Source organism: Vombatus ursinus, unplaced genomic scaffold, assembly GCF_900497805.2.
Source record: "Vombatus ursinus unplaced genomic scaffold, bare-nosed wombat genome assembly UNPS02014863.1, whole genome shotgun sequence".
Taxonomy (NCBI): domain Eukaryota; kingdom Metazoa; phylum Chordata; class Mammalia; order Diprotodontia; family Vombatidae; genus Vombatus; species Vombatus ursinus.
This window is the reverse complement of record NW_020954641.1, coordinates 8,101,156-8,115,228: the sequence shown is the minus strand read 5'-3', so window position 1 is coordinate 8,115,228 and position 14,073 is coordinate 8,101,156. Positions and strand designations below refer to the sequence as shown.

At 38.8% G+C, this 14,073-nt stretch overlaps 1 protein-coding gene across 3 annotated transcripts in view; it reads right to left on the bottom strand.

The window, feature by feature from the left end:
• FBXW11 (F-box and WD repeat domain containing 11) overlaps nt 1-14,073 on the bottom strand; it is an 89,104-nt gene that overhangs the window by 14,224 nt on the left and 60,807 nt on the right. For all 3 annotated transcript variants that reach the window (XM_027841832.1, XM_027841834.1, XM_027841833.1), the window contains 2 exons: nt 7,160-7,346; nt 5,671-5,761 (listed from right to left, as the gene is read on the bottom strand). In XM_027841832.1, the coding sequence (XP_027697633.1) occupies nt 5,671-5,761; nt 7,160-7,346 (278 nt within the window). The remainder of the gene's footprint in view (nt 1-5,670; nt 5,762-7,159; nt 7,347-14,073) is intronic.

The window sequence follows — 14,073 nt, the reverse complement described above, 5'->3', positions numbered from 1 at the left end:
TGAAATAGGTACTTCTGATTGCCTAGCAGCTAATAAAGTATGATAAAAGACTCAAATATATCCAACATGCATTTGAGTGTGTGGAACTACTTTATGTGGATAGGGATAAAGTCCTTGCCTTTGAGGAAACTGCACCTTACTTGAGGAAACAGGATATGTGGAAGAAAATTAAGTAGTGATATCAGATGGCTTGTGATAAATGAAGTTTATTCTACAGGCAGCTGGGAACCACAGGTTTTTGAGAAGGGTAGTGATACCTGCAAAACCATGTTTCAGAAAGATTAATCTATAAGGGATGTTTTTTAAGGATCAAAGAGCATGCAAAGTTGTTCTCCTAAGAAAACCTAAGTCTAATCCAATAGGCCTTGAAATTCAGGGTCTGTAAACAAGAACTAAAGCTCTGAAATATGGTTATTGCTGAAAGGGTTATTTATCTTCAAGAGTAGTGGCTTAACTGTGTTCATTGTTATTTGCTGGGGTAGGGATGTACTGCACAAGCTGAGGTCTCTTCCAAATGAGGCACCATCACACTATTAATAGAGGGAGATATCCCAGAAAGCACTGAATTAGTAGCTTTGTTGTTTATGGCCAGTCTGCAGCTACTCATATTTTACAAGCCATAGAGAAGTGTTCTTCCAAACACTGAAACCAATCCCTATACTTGAGAGAGGGCTTACCAGCAAGGAGCAGATAAAAGGATGGAATGCAGTAAGAGGTCAAGACGAGGAAACTAAGCAAATTCCTATATTCTCCTGAGTCAAAGCATCAAAGAACAATTTCATTATTTAAAGTGATTTCCCAGAATACCCTATATAGTCACATGCAAATCTAAGCATAAACGTACTAGAGCTGAGTTTAAATGATTTATAAGTTACTTGCTGTTTGGGACTCTCCCCATCTCTTCTACCCTCCATTAGTGCAGAAAATTGAGGGCTGACCAGATAAACAATTTCTATGTGGGCCAAAGCCATAAATAATTTTACAAACTAAAACCAGTACTTGGAGATGGTGGAGACAGGTGTGATAAATAATAAATTCTATGTCTGGCATTCATAGCAGAAGGGCTGCTGTATTCTAACCCAGCTGCCCTCCAAAGGTTTCCTAGCATGGCCCCTGAAGTTCCCAGCCCCATGAGGGCATTGAGCCACTGATGACTATGGATGTGCAGGATTGACAGTTGTGTCCTCCACACGGTAAGGCAATCCTGGAGAGAGGGTGTAATTTCTTTCTGTCACTAAGCCATCTTTAAAGGAAAAGATCCCTACAAGACCTCACACAAAATGAGCTCAAGTAAAAGAAAGAATAATGGGAGAGGAAAGGAATGGAATAGCTCAAAGCTGAACAAAAGGAAGGCCATCCTTGTCTGTAAGGATGGTATGGGGCCTCAATGTTCAAGGTTTTCAAGAAGGGAACAGACAAGCCATCAACTGTCCTAGATAGTTGACAGTACTACCAGCACAGGGTGTTAGAGAACAGATGAACTCTTTTAAAAACCATGCCAACTTTGGAACATCAGAAGGTGGATCAATTTCTAAAATTGTTAAAAAGGTGGCATTCTTGGCTCCCTGGATCCTAATCAGAGTATGGGTTGTTTCCTCTAAGCATTATTATTAAGGATCTTCAACTCATTGAGGAATGTGACAATACAGAAGGGAGTCTGGAAAGACTAATCTCCTATAGTTAAAACCCTGTTCCCATGGTAATTACCATACTGTCAGTTGTTTTGATTCTTTCAGGATAAAAGTATGTATTGCAATACTGCTGAAAGGATACTAATAAACACATTCTATTATTGACTAGTCCCATGATGGAGCCCACAGCAGTCAAAGAACTCACTTTGGGGTCCTCAAAGTCATGGGCTGGCAGGATACATAGGTTAGTTAGTATATAAAAATTGAAGATCATTACTGACGACCTCTCACTGGATGAACTAAATGCAAACACCAGTTCCAGAAGCTGAGGCATCTATATTATTCTCTGCCCCACGTGCCTTTTAGGCCAGTGTTAGGTCTAAAAGTCTGCTAGTGTCTAGTCTACATGCTCTCTTCCTTCCTTGTTGAGATAATTGGCCAAAAATAAGAAATCAAGGCAAAACTGTCCATACTAAGAAAGCAGATATGATACTGTCTGTGCTGATACCAACCACAGAGAACATCAGGGCATTTCCACAATAAGGATGAACTTCAAGTGGAAATAATTTGCCATCTAAGCCAGAGGAGAATAAAATAATAGGTCATATATAGAGGCACATTGTAATTCTGTGGACACCTGCCATTTTGCTTAGATATAATGTGGTGTGGCTACTGTGGGAGAATGTTTCATGTTTTTGAGAACTTGTAAAATCCCCTTACCCTGTGCAAATTTTCAAAATACTGGGAAATAAGCCATAATACTCAGAATATACAGCAGCATTTAAATTGGCAACAGAGTGAAAACAGATGTGTGAGTATGAAGAAATAACATTATTTTTAGAAGCCTAAATACAGCTGAGTGGGTGGGCAACTTTCAGCATTTTCTAACCAGGACAATGTTAATACCAAATTTGCAAACCACAAAAAAGCTCCCCACTTTCACCATATAAAATGTGGTTTACTAAAAGGTGCAAAGCAATGCACTACAATTTCACCTGTGGTCTATCTTAAGGACAAAATTTGAAATGGTTACCTAATCTGGACAAAAAAGTTGGGGAGCAGGACTAGAAAGAAGATAAATGGGAGGAGATTTTGACTCTTGCTCCAAAAAAAGAAAAAACTTAGGTTCAAGAGGTCATTGACTTGTGTGGTTAAATTAAGAGTCAAAACTCCCCCCAGAATGCTCAAAGAATCTGGGTCTCAGGGAAGAAAATGGCTGCCACCTTCAAGGCATGATCTAAGGTTTTTGGAAAAATTCATTAGGATTCTGAGGCCCTGAGAGTCCATCATGAGTGACAGAAAACCTATCAGTGATAAGTAAAAATGTTAGAATGCAGAAAGGCTAAGAATTGGTGCTTGGTGTCCAAATTCTTCAATTCCTCACATCTTTTGGTTTGAAGTCATCAATATTCAATTTTACCATAGAAACATGGAATATCAGAGCTGGAAAGAGCCTGGGTGATCATTCAGGCCAACTCCATTCATTTCCCAAATAAATGAGAGTTGGTCATGATGGAAAACATCAGCCCTCTACTGTATCCTTAAAAGTAACCTAGTTTCCATTGGGTTAATGTAAAGAAGGAATTCCAGAGCTAAGATTTGCCCTTTTCTGCTTTTTGGAAAGCCAAACCTGAACCATTCTTCTTCCTCCCTCACCCCAGTGAACTGGGGCTGGGAAACATGAGAAAATTTTTAGAAATTTGCCAAGCTGAAAAACCAATATAAAGCAAATATGCAACCAAAATAAATAATATAAAATAGAATGAGCAAATAACAGGGAGCCAAATCAAGATGCTTCTACCTTTTTAGAGTATTTTCTCTTCTGTTTGAACTAAAACTTAGTTAAATACAAACCTCTTACTCAACCAAGGCAACAAGGAAGTTAAAAATGTGTATGGTTTAGAAAAACATACTTAATATTCCTTATAGGCAGGAAATAGACAATACTGTGAACTCCCAATGTTTTACTTTCTCCATCTCTTATGCATTAACTGATTTTGAAAAAAGAGCAATTAACAAGTCTTGAAAGGTGGTTCTCAAAGTCTTTTGGTCTGTGGAACACTTGGGTCTGTCTCTGTCTCTCCCTATCTGTCTGTATTCTCTCATACACATACATACGAACACAATACCATTTACCCAAATGCCACTTGACTGAGCAAAACAGCCTAATAAAAAATAAGAACAACACCGCCTTCATTGTAACACAAATAAGGGGCATTATGTGTAGATTCATCTGAGAAACCAAAGCATAGAAATTATCACTAATTCTATAAGAGAACCACCCCCAAACCACCTGGAGTCATTTTGTGGACCACCAGTGGTTGTCCCCAGACTATACTTTAAGAACCACTGGGCTAGACCACCATGTTGGTCTGGAGTTCTGTGCAGAGAGAAAATCAGTCAAACTGGGCTCTACCCATAGCTCACATCTTGATACTGTTTCCTCTCACATCTTGATACTGTTTCCTCTCACATCTTGATACTGTTTCCTCTGGTAACTTTAAAATGTTATTTCAGCCTGTAGAAAGCTCATGCAGCTTGAAGCTTCAGAGTCAATGACATCTGTCAATCCTGCTTACATGAAAAAAATGGGTTGGGCCTATGTTGTACATGGGGTGGGAGAACTTAAAATACCAATCAAATCGCCAAGCTGGTCTAAAGATTTTTTCCAGAGAACTTCTGTAGCGATTAGCCTTGACCTTCACTCTTATCATAACAAATATGGTGATTAAAAAAAAAAAAGTCAAATAAAATCTGGAAAATCCTCATAAAGACTGCTTAAGGAAACAGCATTCTAAAAGGGCAAGAAATATTGTTTCTAATGATTGTGCACACCTTGTGTAGAGGGAAAATGGCTGTCAACCGCAACAAAGGGGGAGGGAGGTGGGAAAGGGGAACCTGCTGAATCAACCAAAGATGAAAAGTTATCATCCATGTCTTAGCTAATAATACTGTTGGTGCTTCTTTCCTAGGTTTGACCCTGAAACCAGATGAATTCATTCTTAAATTTTATTACTGGCATAGTAAAGGTTTATAAACATTTAACCCCCATTTAAAAGTTACTTTATAATTGATAACTAAAGTGGAAAAATATTCAAAGCAAGGATTTGTATCTTAAATAAATTTATTCCAGGCACACTCATATTTACCGTAACAGAAACCTCAAAAACACATGTTACTCCATTAATGAATTTTGGCCCAATAACTTTTATGTCCATCACCTGGGGGAGAGGATTACTTCACATTTGGGAAACTGAGCATAGCTTTATGAGTGATACTGCATTGCCTGACTAAAGCCAAGCTTTTTTGCCAAGGAGGAAATACTGAAAGAACCCTGACCTGCCAAGAACACATGTGAACAAGTTAATGAGAAAAGGCTGTACACTTCTTTCCCAGTTCAAGGAAACGAGCTAAATAATAAAAACCTACCTAATTAGAACACATGAGCAATATCAAACGTCTTCAATGTTTCATGTCAAGTTTACAGAGTCTTACCACTTTGGGTAAATTATGCTCAAATAACTGAAAGGTCTATGTGTTATGAGCACTCTTTAAAACTCACTTTGCAATAGCTTGGAATCACATTTAAGTAACTTCCATGAAAAAAAAAAAAGAGAAATTTAAAGAAGAAGCTGTGACTTTTTTCCTCTGGCTCAGGAAAAACCACTCCATTACATGAATGGCTTGGAAATTTAAAATTATGTTCTTACCTAGAAAAGGCACACCCGGGAAAATCTGATTTTGTGGAACATTACCAAATGTGAAGGAACAGTTGATTCTATAAAGCCCATCACAGCTTAAAGCAAAATCAAAAATCACTTTACATTACAGAAATGTTAAATTATCTTTTTACAAAAGGGATGCGACTCTGAGGAATGGTAGCATGCCACATCATGTTTGACATATTTTATTGACAAGCCTGAATAAGCTAGCTGCTATCTCCGTAACTGTAACATAACACACAAGAATACATCAAAGAAATCATTTGAAAACAGGATACTAATACTCCATGAAGCAGGAAAAAAAATCATAGAATTACCTCTATATCCTGGATAATCTTTGGGTACAGTGACCTATAAAATGAATTGGGAGGGCCATCTGTGGGTCTGTTTTTAAAGAGATACTGATCCCTAGTAAACAAACAAAATAGAGATTACATTTTTTTTTTGCACACAACAGATATAAAGTTACTAGAGTTTTATCCCTATTAAGATTAGTATTATCTTAAAAAGTTATTATCATACTATTCAAACAATTCCAAAGCAGAATTTAAAAAATTTGGAAACTAATTTTTATTTTTACACACAGAACCCTCTGAAAAAATTCCCCTTCGAACAAGGGGGCTGATAGAGGGGAGGGCAGTTTGAGGGAGGGGACAATCACAAGCAAATGCTTCTGAGGAGGGACAGGGTCAAAAGAGAGAATAGAATAAATGGGGGGTACGATAGGATGAAGGGAAATATACTTAGTTTTTCACAACAGGACTACTATGGAAGTGTTTTGCATGACTACACATCTATAACCTGTATCAAGATGCTTGCTTTTTCAATGAGGGTGGGTGGGGAGGGAGGAAGGGAGAAAATTTGTAATCCAAAGTTTTAAAAAACACTTGTTAAAAATAAAAAATAAAAAATAAAAAAATAAAATCAACAAACAAACCAATAACCACAGCAGGATCTTACATTCTCTGCTCCTTGAATTCAACTGTGTAACTGGAAAGAAGTGACCCTCTACTAGTTTGTGAAAGACTGCCTGTTCCCTTTACATCATTTCATTGAAGTTTCCCTTAACACATACATAGACCATAATAATAATAAAAGCTAATCATATCACAAAAAAAAGAAAGAAAAAATTCCTCTTCCTTTTTTCTAAGTGTACCTATTCTACAAATATATTGATCAAGACTTTCACCTTAATTACCTTTTTGAATCAGAGACTATTAAAAAAAGCTGTGTAGATCAGAGTACCTGGCTGCTGAGTTGGTGATATTCCTTCAGGCCAGGGAAATGTGGAAATTACCCAAACAAACTCTGGATTTTTGTGCTTAACTGGGCAAAGGATTTAAAATCCATCGATAAACCCAAAGCCTCATACAAACCAACAGCTTTTCCTTTAACACCTGTTCCCACACTTCTCCTTGCCATTCTGGCCCAATTCTGAACCACCACCAATAAGTTACAAAATGTAGTGATATGGCTTCTGCTTCTTTGCCCTAACTTTGAGGAAAGGGTGCTATTGATTTCTCTGCCCTAAAACAGTAAGCAAAACATAACATGAAATGTCAATAAAGAGCTAAATAACTGAAAATTGGTTCTTTCATCCAAATGATACTAAATATAAAGAGTAACTGAAAGGCAAATGAAGAGTTAAAAAATTTTTTGATGAAAGTATACCCCAAACCCTTATTCACAAATTCACTTTGCTTCAACAAGGCATCCAGTTTTTACAGATATTTTCTTGGAGAGTAGTATGTAGGCAATATTTACTCAGGACCCAAATTAAATAGCCCCTGTTGCAGAAAAACTTACCATGCTCTTCTTTCTGAAAGTCCCTTCCAGAGTGGATCAGTTCGTACCATCCTTTCAATCAATTTCTTCCAAAGCATTCCTTCAGAGATCACGCGCTGCCATTCTTTACACACCAATTCTGCTGCACACAGAGATCTAGCATCCAGATAAGAAAGGATGTTTTCTGCTATGTGATCTAAGCCTTGCTCTACGGAAAAAAAGAAAGAAGATGAGAAAACAGGAGAGGCATAAATATGTCAATTTTGTTTGTGTTTAGTAATGATGACTAAAAACTTGAGAGAATTAGTTGCATGTTCTCATAGTTAAAAAGAAGGAATAAATAAATCTGGCTCAAATTACAATGGAGGAACAATACCAGAAGCCTGTTATGGGTGGGAGGGGGTTCGGGGAGGGAGTGGAGAAGAAGAGAAACCTTCTTTCATTCTCGAATATGAAATGATGGTGATTGCTACATGGGTGGGTGAGCACTAAGACAGCAGACCAGTTGTGATCACTGCTTACCGAATGTTTAAAAATGTTTATTGAATACTTAATTATGTCAGACAATCTATTAACCTTTACATTGTGATCCCTACCCTCAAGGAGTTTAAATCTAATTGGAAAGATAGAGCATAGCAAAAAGGTGAAAAACTAAAACAGAAACAAGAGTTATAAAGTAGTAGCTAGTTGCATACAATGCAGATTTGTACTTGCTGCTATATTGTTCCATCAAGGTTTTCTCAAGAATAGCCTTTCCTAGTGCCTAAAACAGTATTTAAGACTTTTGACAGCAACTTCCATATCAAGTGCTTTCTTAAAGAGCAAGCTACATGTTTGACTATGCCCATCATTCACTTCCTTCACTACTCTGAGCATATTATTAGGACATGGTCACTTCCTGCCACTTCCACATCACTGATTCTTTCCTTAATGGTAAGAGCCAAGTCTAAGCAGAAGTATCCCTATATTCTACTTCTACACTAGTAGTTCTAAAATGTGGTCCACAGTGACTCTTCTGGATGTCCACAAGGTCAAAACTATTTTTAAAATAATATTATAAAAAACAACAGCTAGAATCCACATAACCAAAAGCTCTTGGGGATGGGGTAGAAAGGAGAATCTTCAGTAATTTTTAAGAGTGTAAGTTTGGGAGGTGCCACTCTACACAGATCCCATCAGGGAAGGCCAGGCAGTAGGAAGACCTTTTTTCTCTTGATTTCTTCCTTAATCCCCCATTCTTGCCCCCAGGCCATCTCAGAACCTATCCAAGCTGCTAGACTGATCACATGGCTTGCAAAGAAGGGGGCTTGCTGCCCCCTTAGGACTTCCAAGTTTCCCATCTGCCCTGCAGCTAAACTTTCTCTCCCATTTAGAGAGTGAGCTTCTTGAGAGCAGGGGTTTTCCAGCTTTTACTATTTTTATCCTCAGAGTACATAATAAGTGCTCAATAAATGCTTTTTCATTCATTCATTCATTCACTTGTTCCTTCATTCATTAATACCTAAGGAGCACAAAACTATAAGGAAAGTCAGCCAAGATGTCTGGGTAGTTGAAATCCCTCAATGCTATTCTACCTTGCCTCTATGCCAGTTCTTAAATTTAGATTAGTCAAAACACTGCCCCAAACCTCACTCTAAGTTGGGGGGGGTGTACATGCTCTTACAATCTCATCCTGGCTCTTCTCCCATTTTTATCATCAATGCTTTTCACTGTGGCAAATCAGGAATCTGAAGGTGGAAAAATGTCTTAACCCACAGTACTTGCTACTCTTCTCACTTCAATGAGTTTTTTCTAGAAGCGATATCCGTCCATTAGATTTGCCCCTTCAGATCTCAGTGATTCTTAACTATCTTTTGAAAAACAATTTATCTTGCATTGAAATTTCAAGCTCACTTGAAGTTGGTAAGAACACTGTTTGCATATATACTAAATGTGTTCTTTAAGTACTGTTTCTGACCCTCTTTATTATTTTCTCTTGAAAATGACTGGATTTCTCATCCACTATGACGCATTTTCTGTCACATATTCTTTTGCACTTATAGCTTTGTATCTGGATACTTTCTCCTTTCCCTCAAATTTCATTTTAAAGCCGTCTTGAACAGGCTTTCAGTTCTTCAAACACATTCTCCCCAGACTTTGTCCCTTGCCCAGGAAGCCTAATGCTCTGCATCTGAAAGCTAATGGTCCAGAAAAGAAAAACTTATCCTTTCACACCATACATGCTGCCAGCTGTACATTCTTCAGACATCCCCATTTATTAAGTGCCTACTGTGTGCCAGGAGGTCTCACAGTCTAATGGGGGAAGTAACACACAAATAATTATGTACAAAAAACGATGTACATGGGGCAGCAAGGTGGTGCAGTGGATAGAGCTCCAGCCTTGGAGTCAGGAGAACCTGAGTTCAAACATGGCCTCAGACACTTAATACTTACTAGCTGAGTGACCCTGGGCAGGTCACTTAACCCTGACTGCCTTACCACCCCCTCCCCAAAAAAAGCTACACACACACACACGTATACAGCATAAATTGAAAATAATCAACAAAGGGAAGGTACTAGATGAAAAGAGATCCAGAAAGGTTTCCTGTGGGATTTTGGCTAGGACTTTAAGGAAGCCAGGGAAACCAGATGTCAATGCCCAGACTCAGGTCCTGTATGAGGATCAGCAAGGAAGCTAGTGCCATTGGATCGAAGAGTACATGGTGGAGAATAAGGTGGAAGAAGACTAGAAAAGAGGGGGCAGGTTATGAAGTGCTTCAAACACCAAACAAAGAAGTTTTTTTTGACCCTAGAGATGAAAGGGAACTATGGGAACTATTGAGTAGGGAGGTCACATGGTCATTCCTGTGCTTTAGAGAAATCACTTTGATAGCTGAGTGGAGGATGAAATGAAGAGAAACTTGTAGAAAGCAGAGCCACCAGCAGGTCATTGAAATAGTCCAGGTGATGATGGCCTGCCCCTATATAGAGGCAGTATCAGAGAAGAGAAGGGGGCTTATGCAGAGATGGGAAGAGAAAATCAACTGTTACTCAGTTTTGTCTTTCTGGTTAGAATAGAGTGCTTGAGGGGCAGTTAGGTGACGCAGTGGATAGAAGCCCTGAAGTCAAGAGGATCTGAGTTCAAATCAGGCCTCAGACCAAACATTTGACACTTACTAGCTGTGTGACCCTGGGCAAGTCACTTAACCCCAATGGCCTAAAACAAAAAACAAAAAAACAAAAAGAATAGAGTGCTTGGAACAGAAAGAACACTTAATGTTTGTTGAATGAATGAATGAGTGACTAGCCCACAGAACAATAAGACTATTTGATAGGTAGTATTACTAAGTAGACTGAATCCTGATACTCCTCTAGTCCTGTATCATGGTGGGCATTGACTTTCTCTTCTCTCCCGCCTCAACCCTTTGCAATCTGGATTCCAATCTTATCATTTAACTGAAATCACTCTCTCCGAAATTATCAGAGATCTCTTAGCTGCTAAATCTCATGTTTTTTTTCGTGGTCTTTCATTCTTCTTGACCTCTCTGTTGTATTCGATACTGTTGATCAGCAAGTAGGCATTATTTGTATTTGCATCCCCAGTGCTTAGCACAGTACCTGGAACATAATAGGTCCCTGCTGGTCCAAACCAGGGGTGGGGAACCTGCGACCTCAAGGCCACATGTGGCTCTCTAGATTTTCAAGTGCAGCCCTTCCACTGAATCCAAACTTTATGATTTTGTTCTTTGGGCCACATGTGGCCTCGAGGCTGCAGGTTCTCCACCCCTGCTCCAAACAAACCAAGGCTTATAAGAGATAATTTCTAGTCTAAGGGGAGGAGGGGAAGGGTGACAAGGGCATTGTTCAAAACAAAATGAGAACATATTTTTGAAAATACATGAATCGGGTACTGATTCAATTGACAGCATTTGGAAATAGTAAGGCTCCATAGCTAAGAGAATTAGTGGCATTCTCCCTGCCAAATCTGTTTTTTGTTGTTTGTTGTTTTGTTTTGTTTTTTGCTGCTTTCATAAACTACATTTAATTTGCAGATATCTAATGCTTGTCGAGACTCCCCAAAAGAGTTTTTAAAAAGGCACGAGACAAAGTAACTTTATGAAGCTGTACCATGAAATACATTGCATAAAAACCTATGTTTAACATGATAAGAAAAGAGAGAAAATCAGTACTTGCATTTAATAAAGAGTTTACTCCTGGAGCCTTTCCACTGAAATGGCTCAGCTTTCATTTTGGGGCAACATGGTGGGTGGATAGGTGGGAAGAAACTGGGGAAAAACTGTGGCTGAAATTCCATCTGAAAGGTTGCATGTGGCAGACTCCCTGGGTCAAAAAGGTGACTTTTCACACTAGGTGAAGACATCTTTAGGTCATATCACACAGTACTGAGCAGAAAGAGTCCTGGGTAAGGAAAGATCATACTAGCAATAGTGGCAACCTCCTTTCGGAGTCAAATAAATGGGTACTGCTTGTTACTGCCTTCTTGGAGTGGAGTTTGTATTCCTTCATTTGTGAACAAAATATTTCTATTTGGAGTACGGTAGAAACAGTCCCCAAGTAGAACAGCTACTCCACAGGCCATCTTGGGAAACCTTCAAGGCCCATTGATCTAACCAGAGGGGCCTGAAGGCTCTGCAGCCATTGTGTTCTCTTGGATTCATTCTGTCTTGTGAGTGGGCTTGTGCCCCAGGTGGGCAGTGCCCAATTTGCCTGTAATAAAAACCCTTTGAGGTGCTAAAATTAAGCACTTTCCTAAGTAACAACATCTGGCACTCATTACTGTGTCATTCTTTTTTTTCCCCCCAAGGCAACAAAATGACAGCATCATGGCCTGGGAAAATGAGGCAGTAATACCACGTAAGATGCTGAAGAAGTGCTGCTGTTGTTGATTACTGGCACCAGATGAAGGTTTGGAAGAATTTCAATAATAAATTAAAACAATTAAAATGCAAAGATTTCAAAGCTTAATATGTAAATAACACTGTGTCAAAATGAAACTCAAATGGGTAATGTCAGTTCAATGCCCTTGACTAAAGCTAGGTATAAAGCAGCTGCTTAGATCATACAATTACAAAAAAATTTATTATTTTAGAAACACATTTCAAAGAAGTTTGGTGGAGTGCTGCACTACAGAAAGCAGCTTCAAAGACACCCTGCCCTCCCTGCCCTGTGCCTCAGGCCCCCCCTTTCTCAGACATTTTAAAAGGCTTCTTGGTGTAGTCATCTTGCTGTGAAATTCAAAATTGGGAACACTCAACTTAACATAAATGTGTTCAAATAGCAACATTCTATTGTTAGATCCATCTAAACCTGGAATAAATTAACCCAAGAATTAAGGCGAAGGCATAAAGGTACTCATGCCAAAAACCCCACCATTTCTTTCTATCAAATAACAAGTACAAACGGTTGAGAATCATCATCGAAAACACACCAACATACCTCTCTGAAGCTGCAATAAATCAGTATGGAAAATACTAGGCAAGCAATCACAAACAGCCTAGCAATAAATCTCATTACCTTTGGAGAACCAGGTGTTTCTTTCCTCCACTAACTGGCCCTGGACCCTGGCCCCCTCCCACTGCTCTGACTCTTCCATATCTCCCACTCCCCCTTGCTCCATCCTGTCTTAAGCGCAGCCCTGACATCTGCTTTATATCCCTCCTCTGGGTTCAGGCAGAAGGATAAGACAGTGGCTAGGTGGGTCAGTAATTTTAAGATCCTTTCTTTAATGATATACCTTTGCTGATATACACAAATTGAGTAATTTGTGTGCAAAACCTTATCACCTCTATTTAAAGTATAATCTGCCTCTCTTTCAAATGGCATACACTTTTCTTTTAACAACAGTTCTTGCTAACCACAAACTTAGCCTGCAGAAATTGACATTGCAGACTAAACATTTACCATGATTTTAAGAAAAGCATACCATAATTATCACTTTTCCACCAAACCAAAAGGGAGCCAGAGACCACAAACATTTTCCATTTTCCCTGTACTGACAGGTATGATATTCAGACTGAGCATTAACAAGCCAAAGCTATGAAGATCATTTATATGAAATTAATCGTTTTCACAATAAAAAGTCTAGGTTTCATATCCATTTCAATAAACTTTAATTTCAAGTTTGAGATTGTCAGTAAAATCTAAAAATCACAGAGGGATAAAGATTAGCAAATCCCCCAACATGATGTTAAACACAAATATGAACATACACATGGACACATTTTTCCCCCTAATAGTTTGAAGGCATGGTCTTGTACCAGGGCCAAAACTGTACTAAAGAAATAATGCCAGTTTTAATCCAAGTCTACTAGATACTAACACGATCAACTTGGCCAGCTTGTCCTCCACAATTAGATACATATGTGCACTATATATTGATGTATATACATGCATATATCTTCAGATCAAATCCTATTAAAACAAATACCATTACAACAAAAACATCTGTATAATGAAAAGATTTCCAATTCTTATCCAAAAGCTCATTTATGTCCAATATTCAACAGCACAAAATTCCAGTTCAACAAAACAATTTGGATAGTGCCTTGGAGTTATGATGGAACTTGACCTGCATGCAATGACATTTACTGTATTTATACACATAACCACTGGTTCATCAGTCCTGTGTCTCTCTTAGAGCAGGGACCATCTTTAAACCTATGCTCTCCACACACTAGGCTAACTGCAACACTGCCACCCTGTGGACGCTTAATAAATGCAATGTTACTCAGCTGACATCCTGAAAGGCTGGGTTAGATTTTAACACAAATCTGGAAAAGCAAAACAATATAACTTTGTCCAATGCAGGAAGAGGTACAACCTTGAATAATAGCAGGCCTTTCTGGCATCAAATTCAACCAAACTCTACATTCCACTTATAGAAGAAGGTTGGGGGGGGGGGGGGGGGGGGGGGGGGGGGGGGGGGGGGGGGGGGG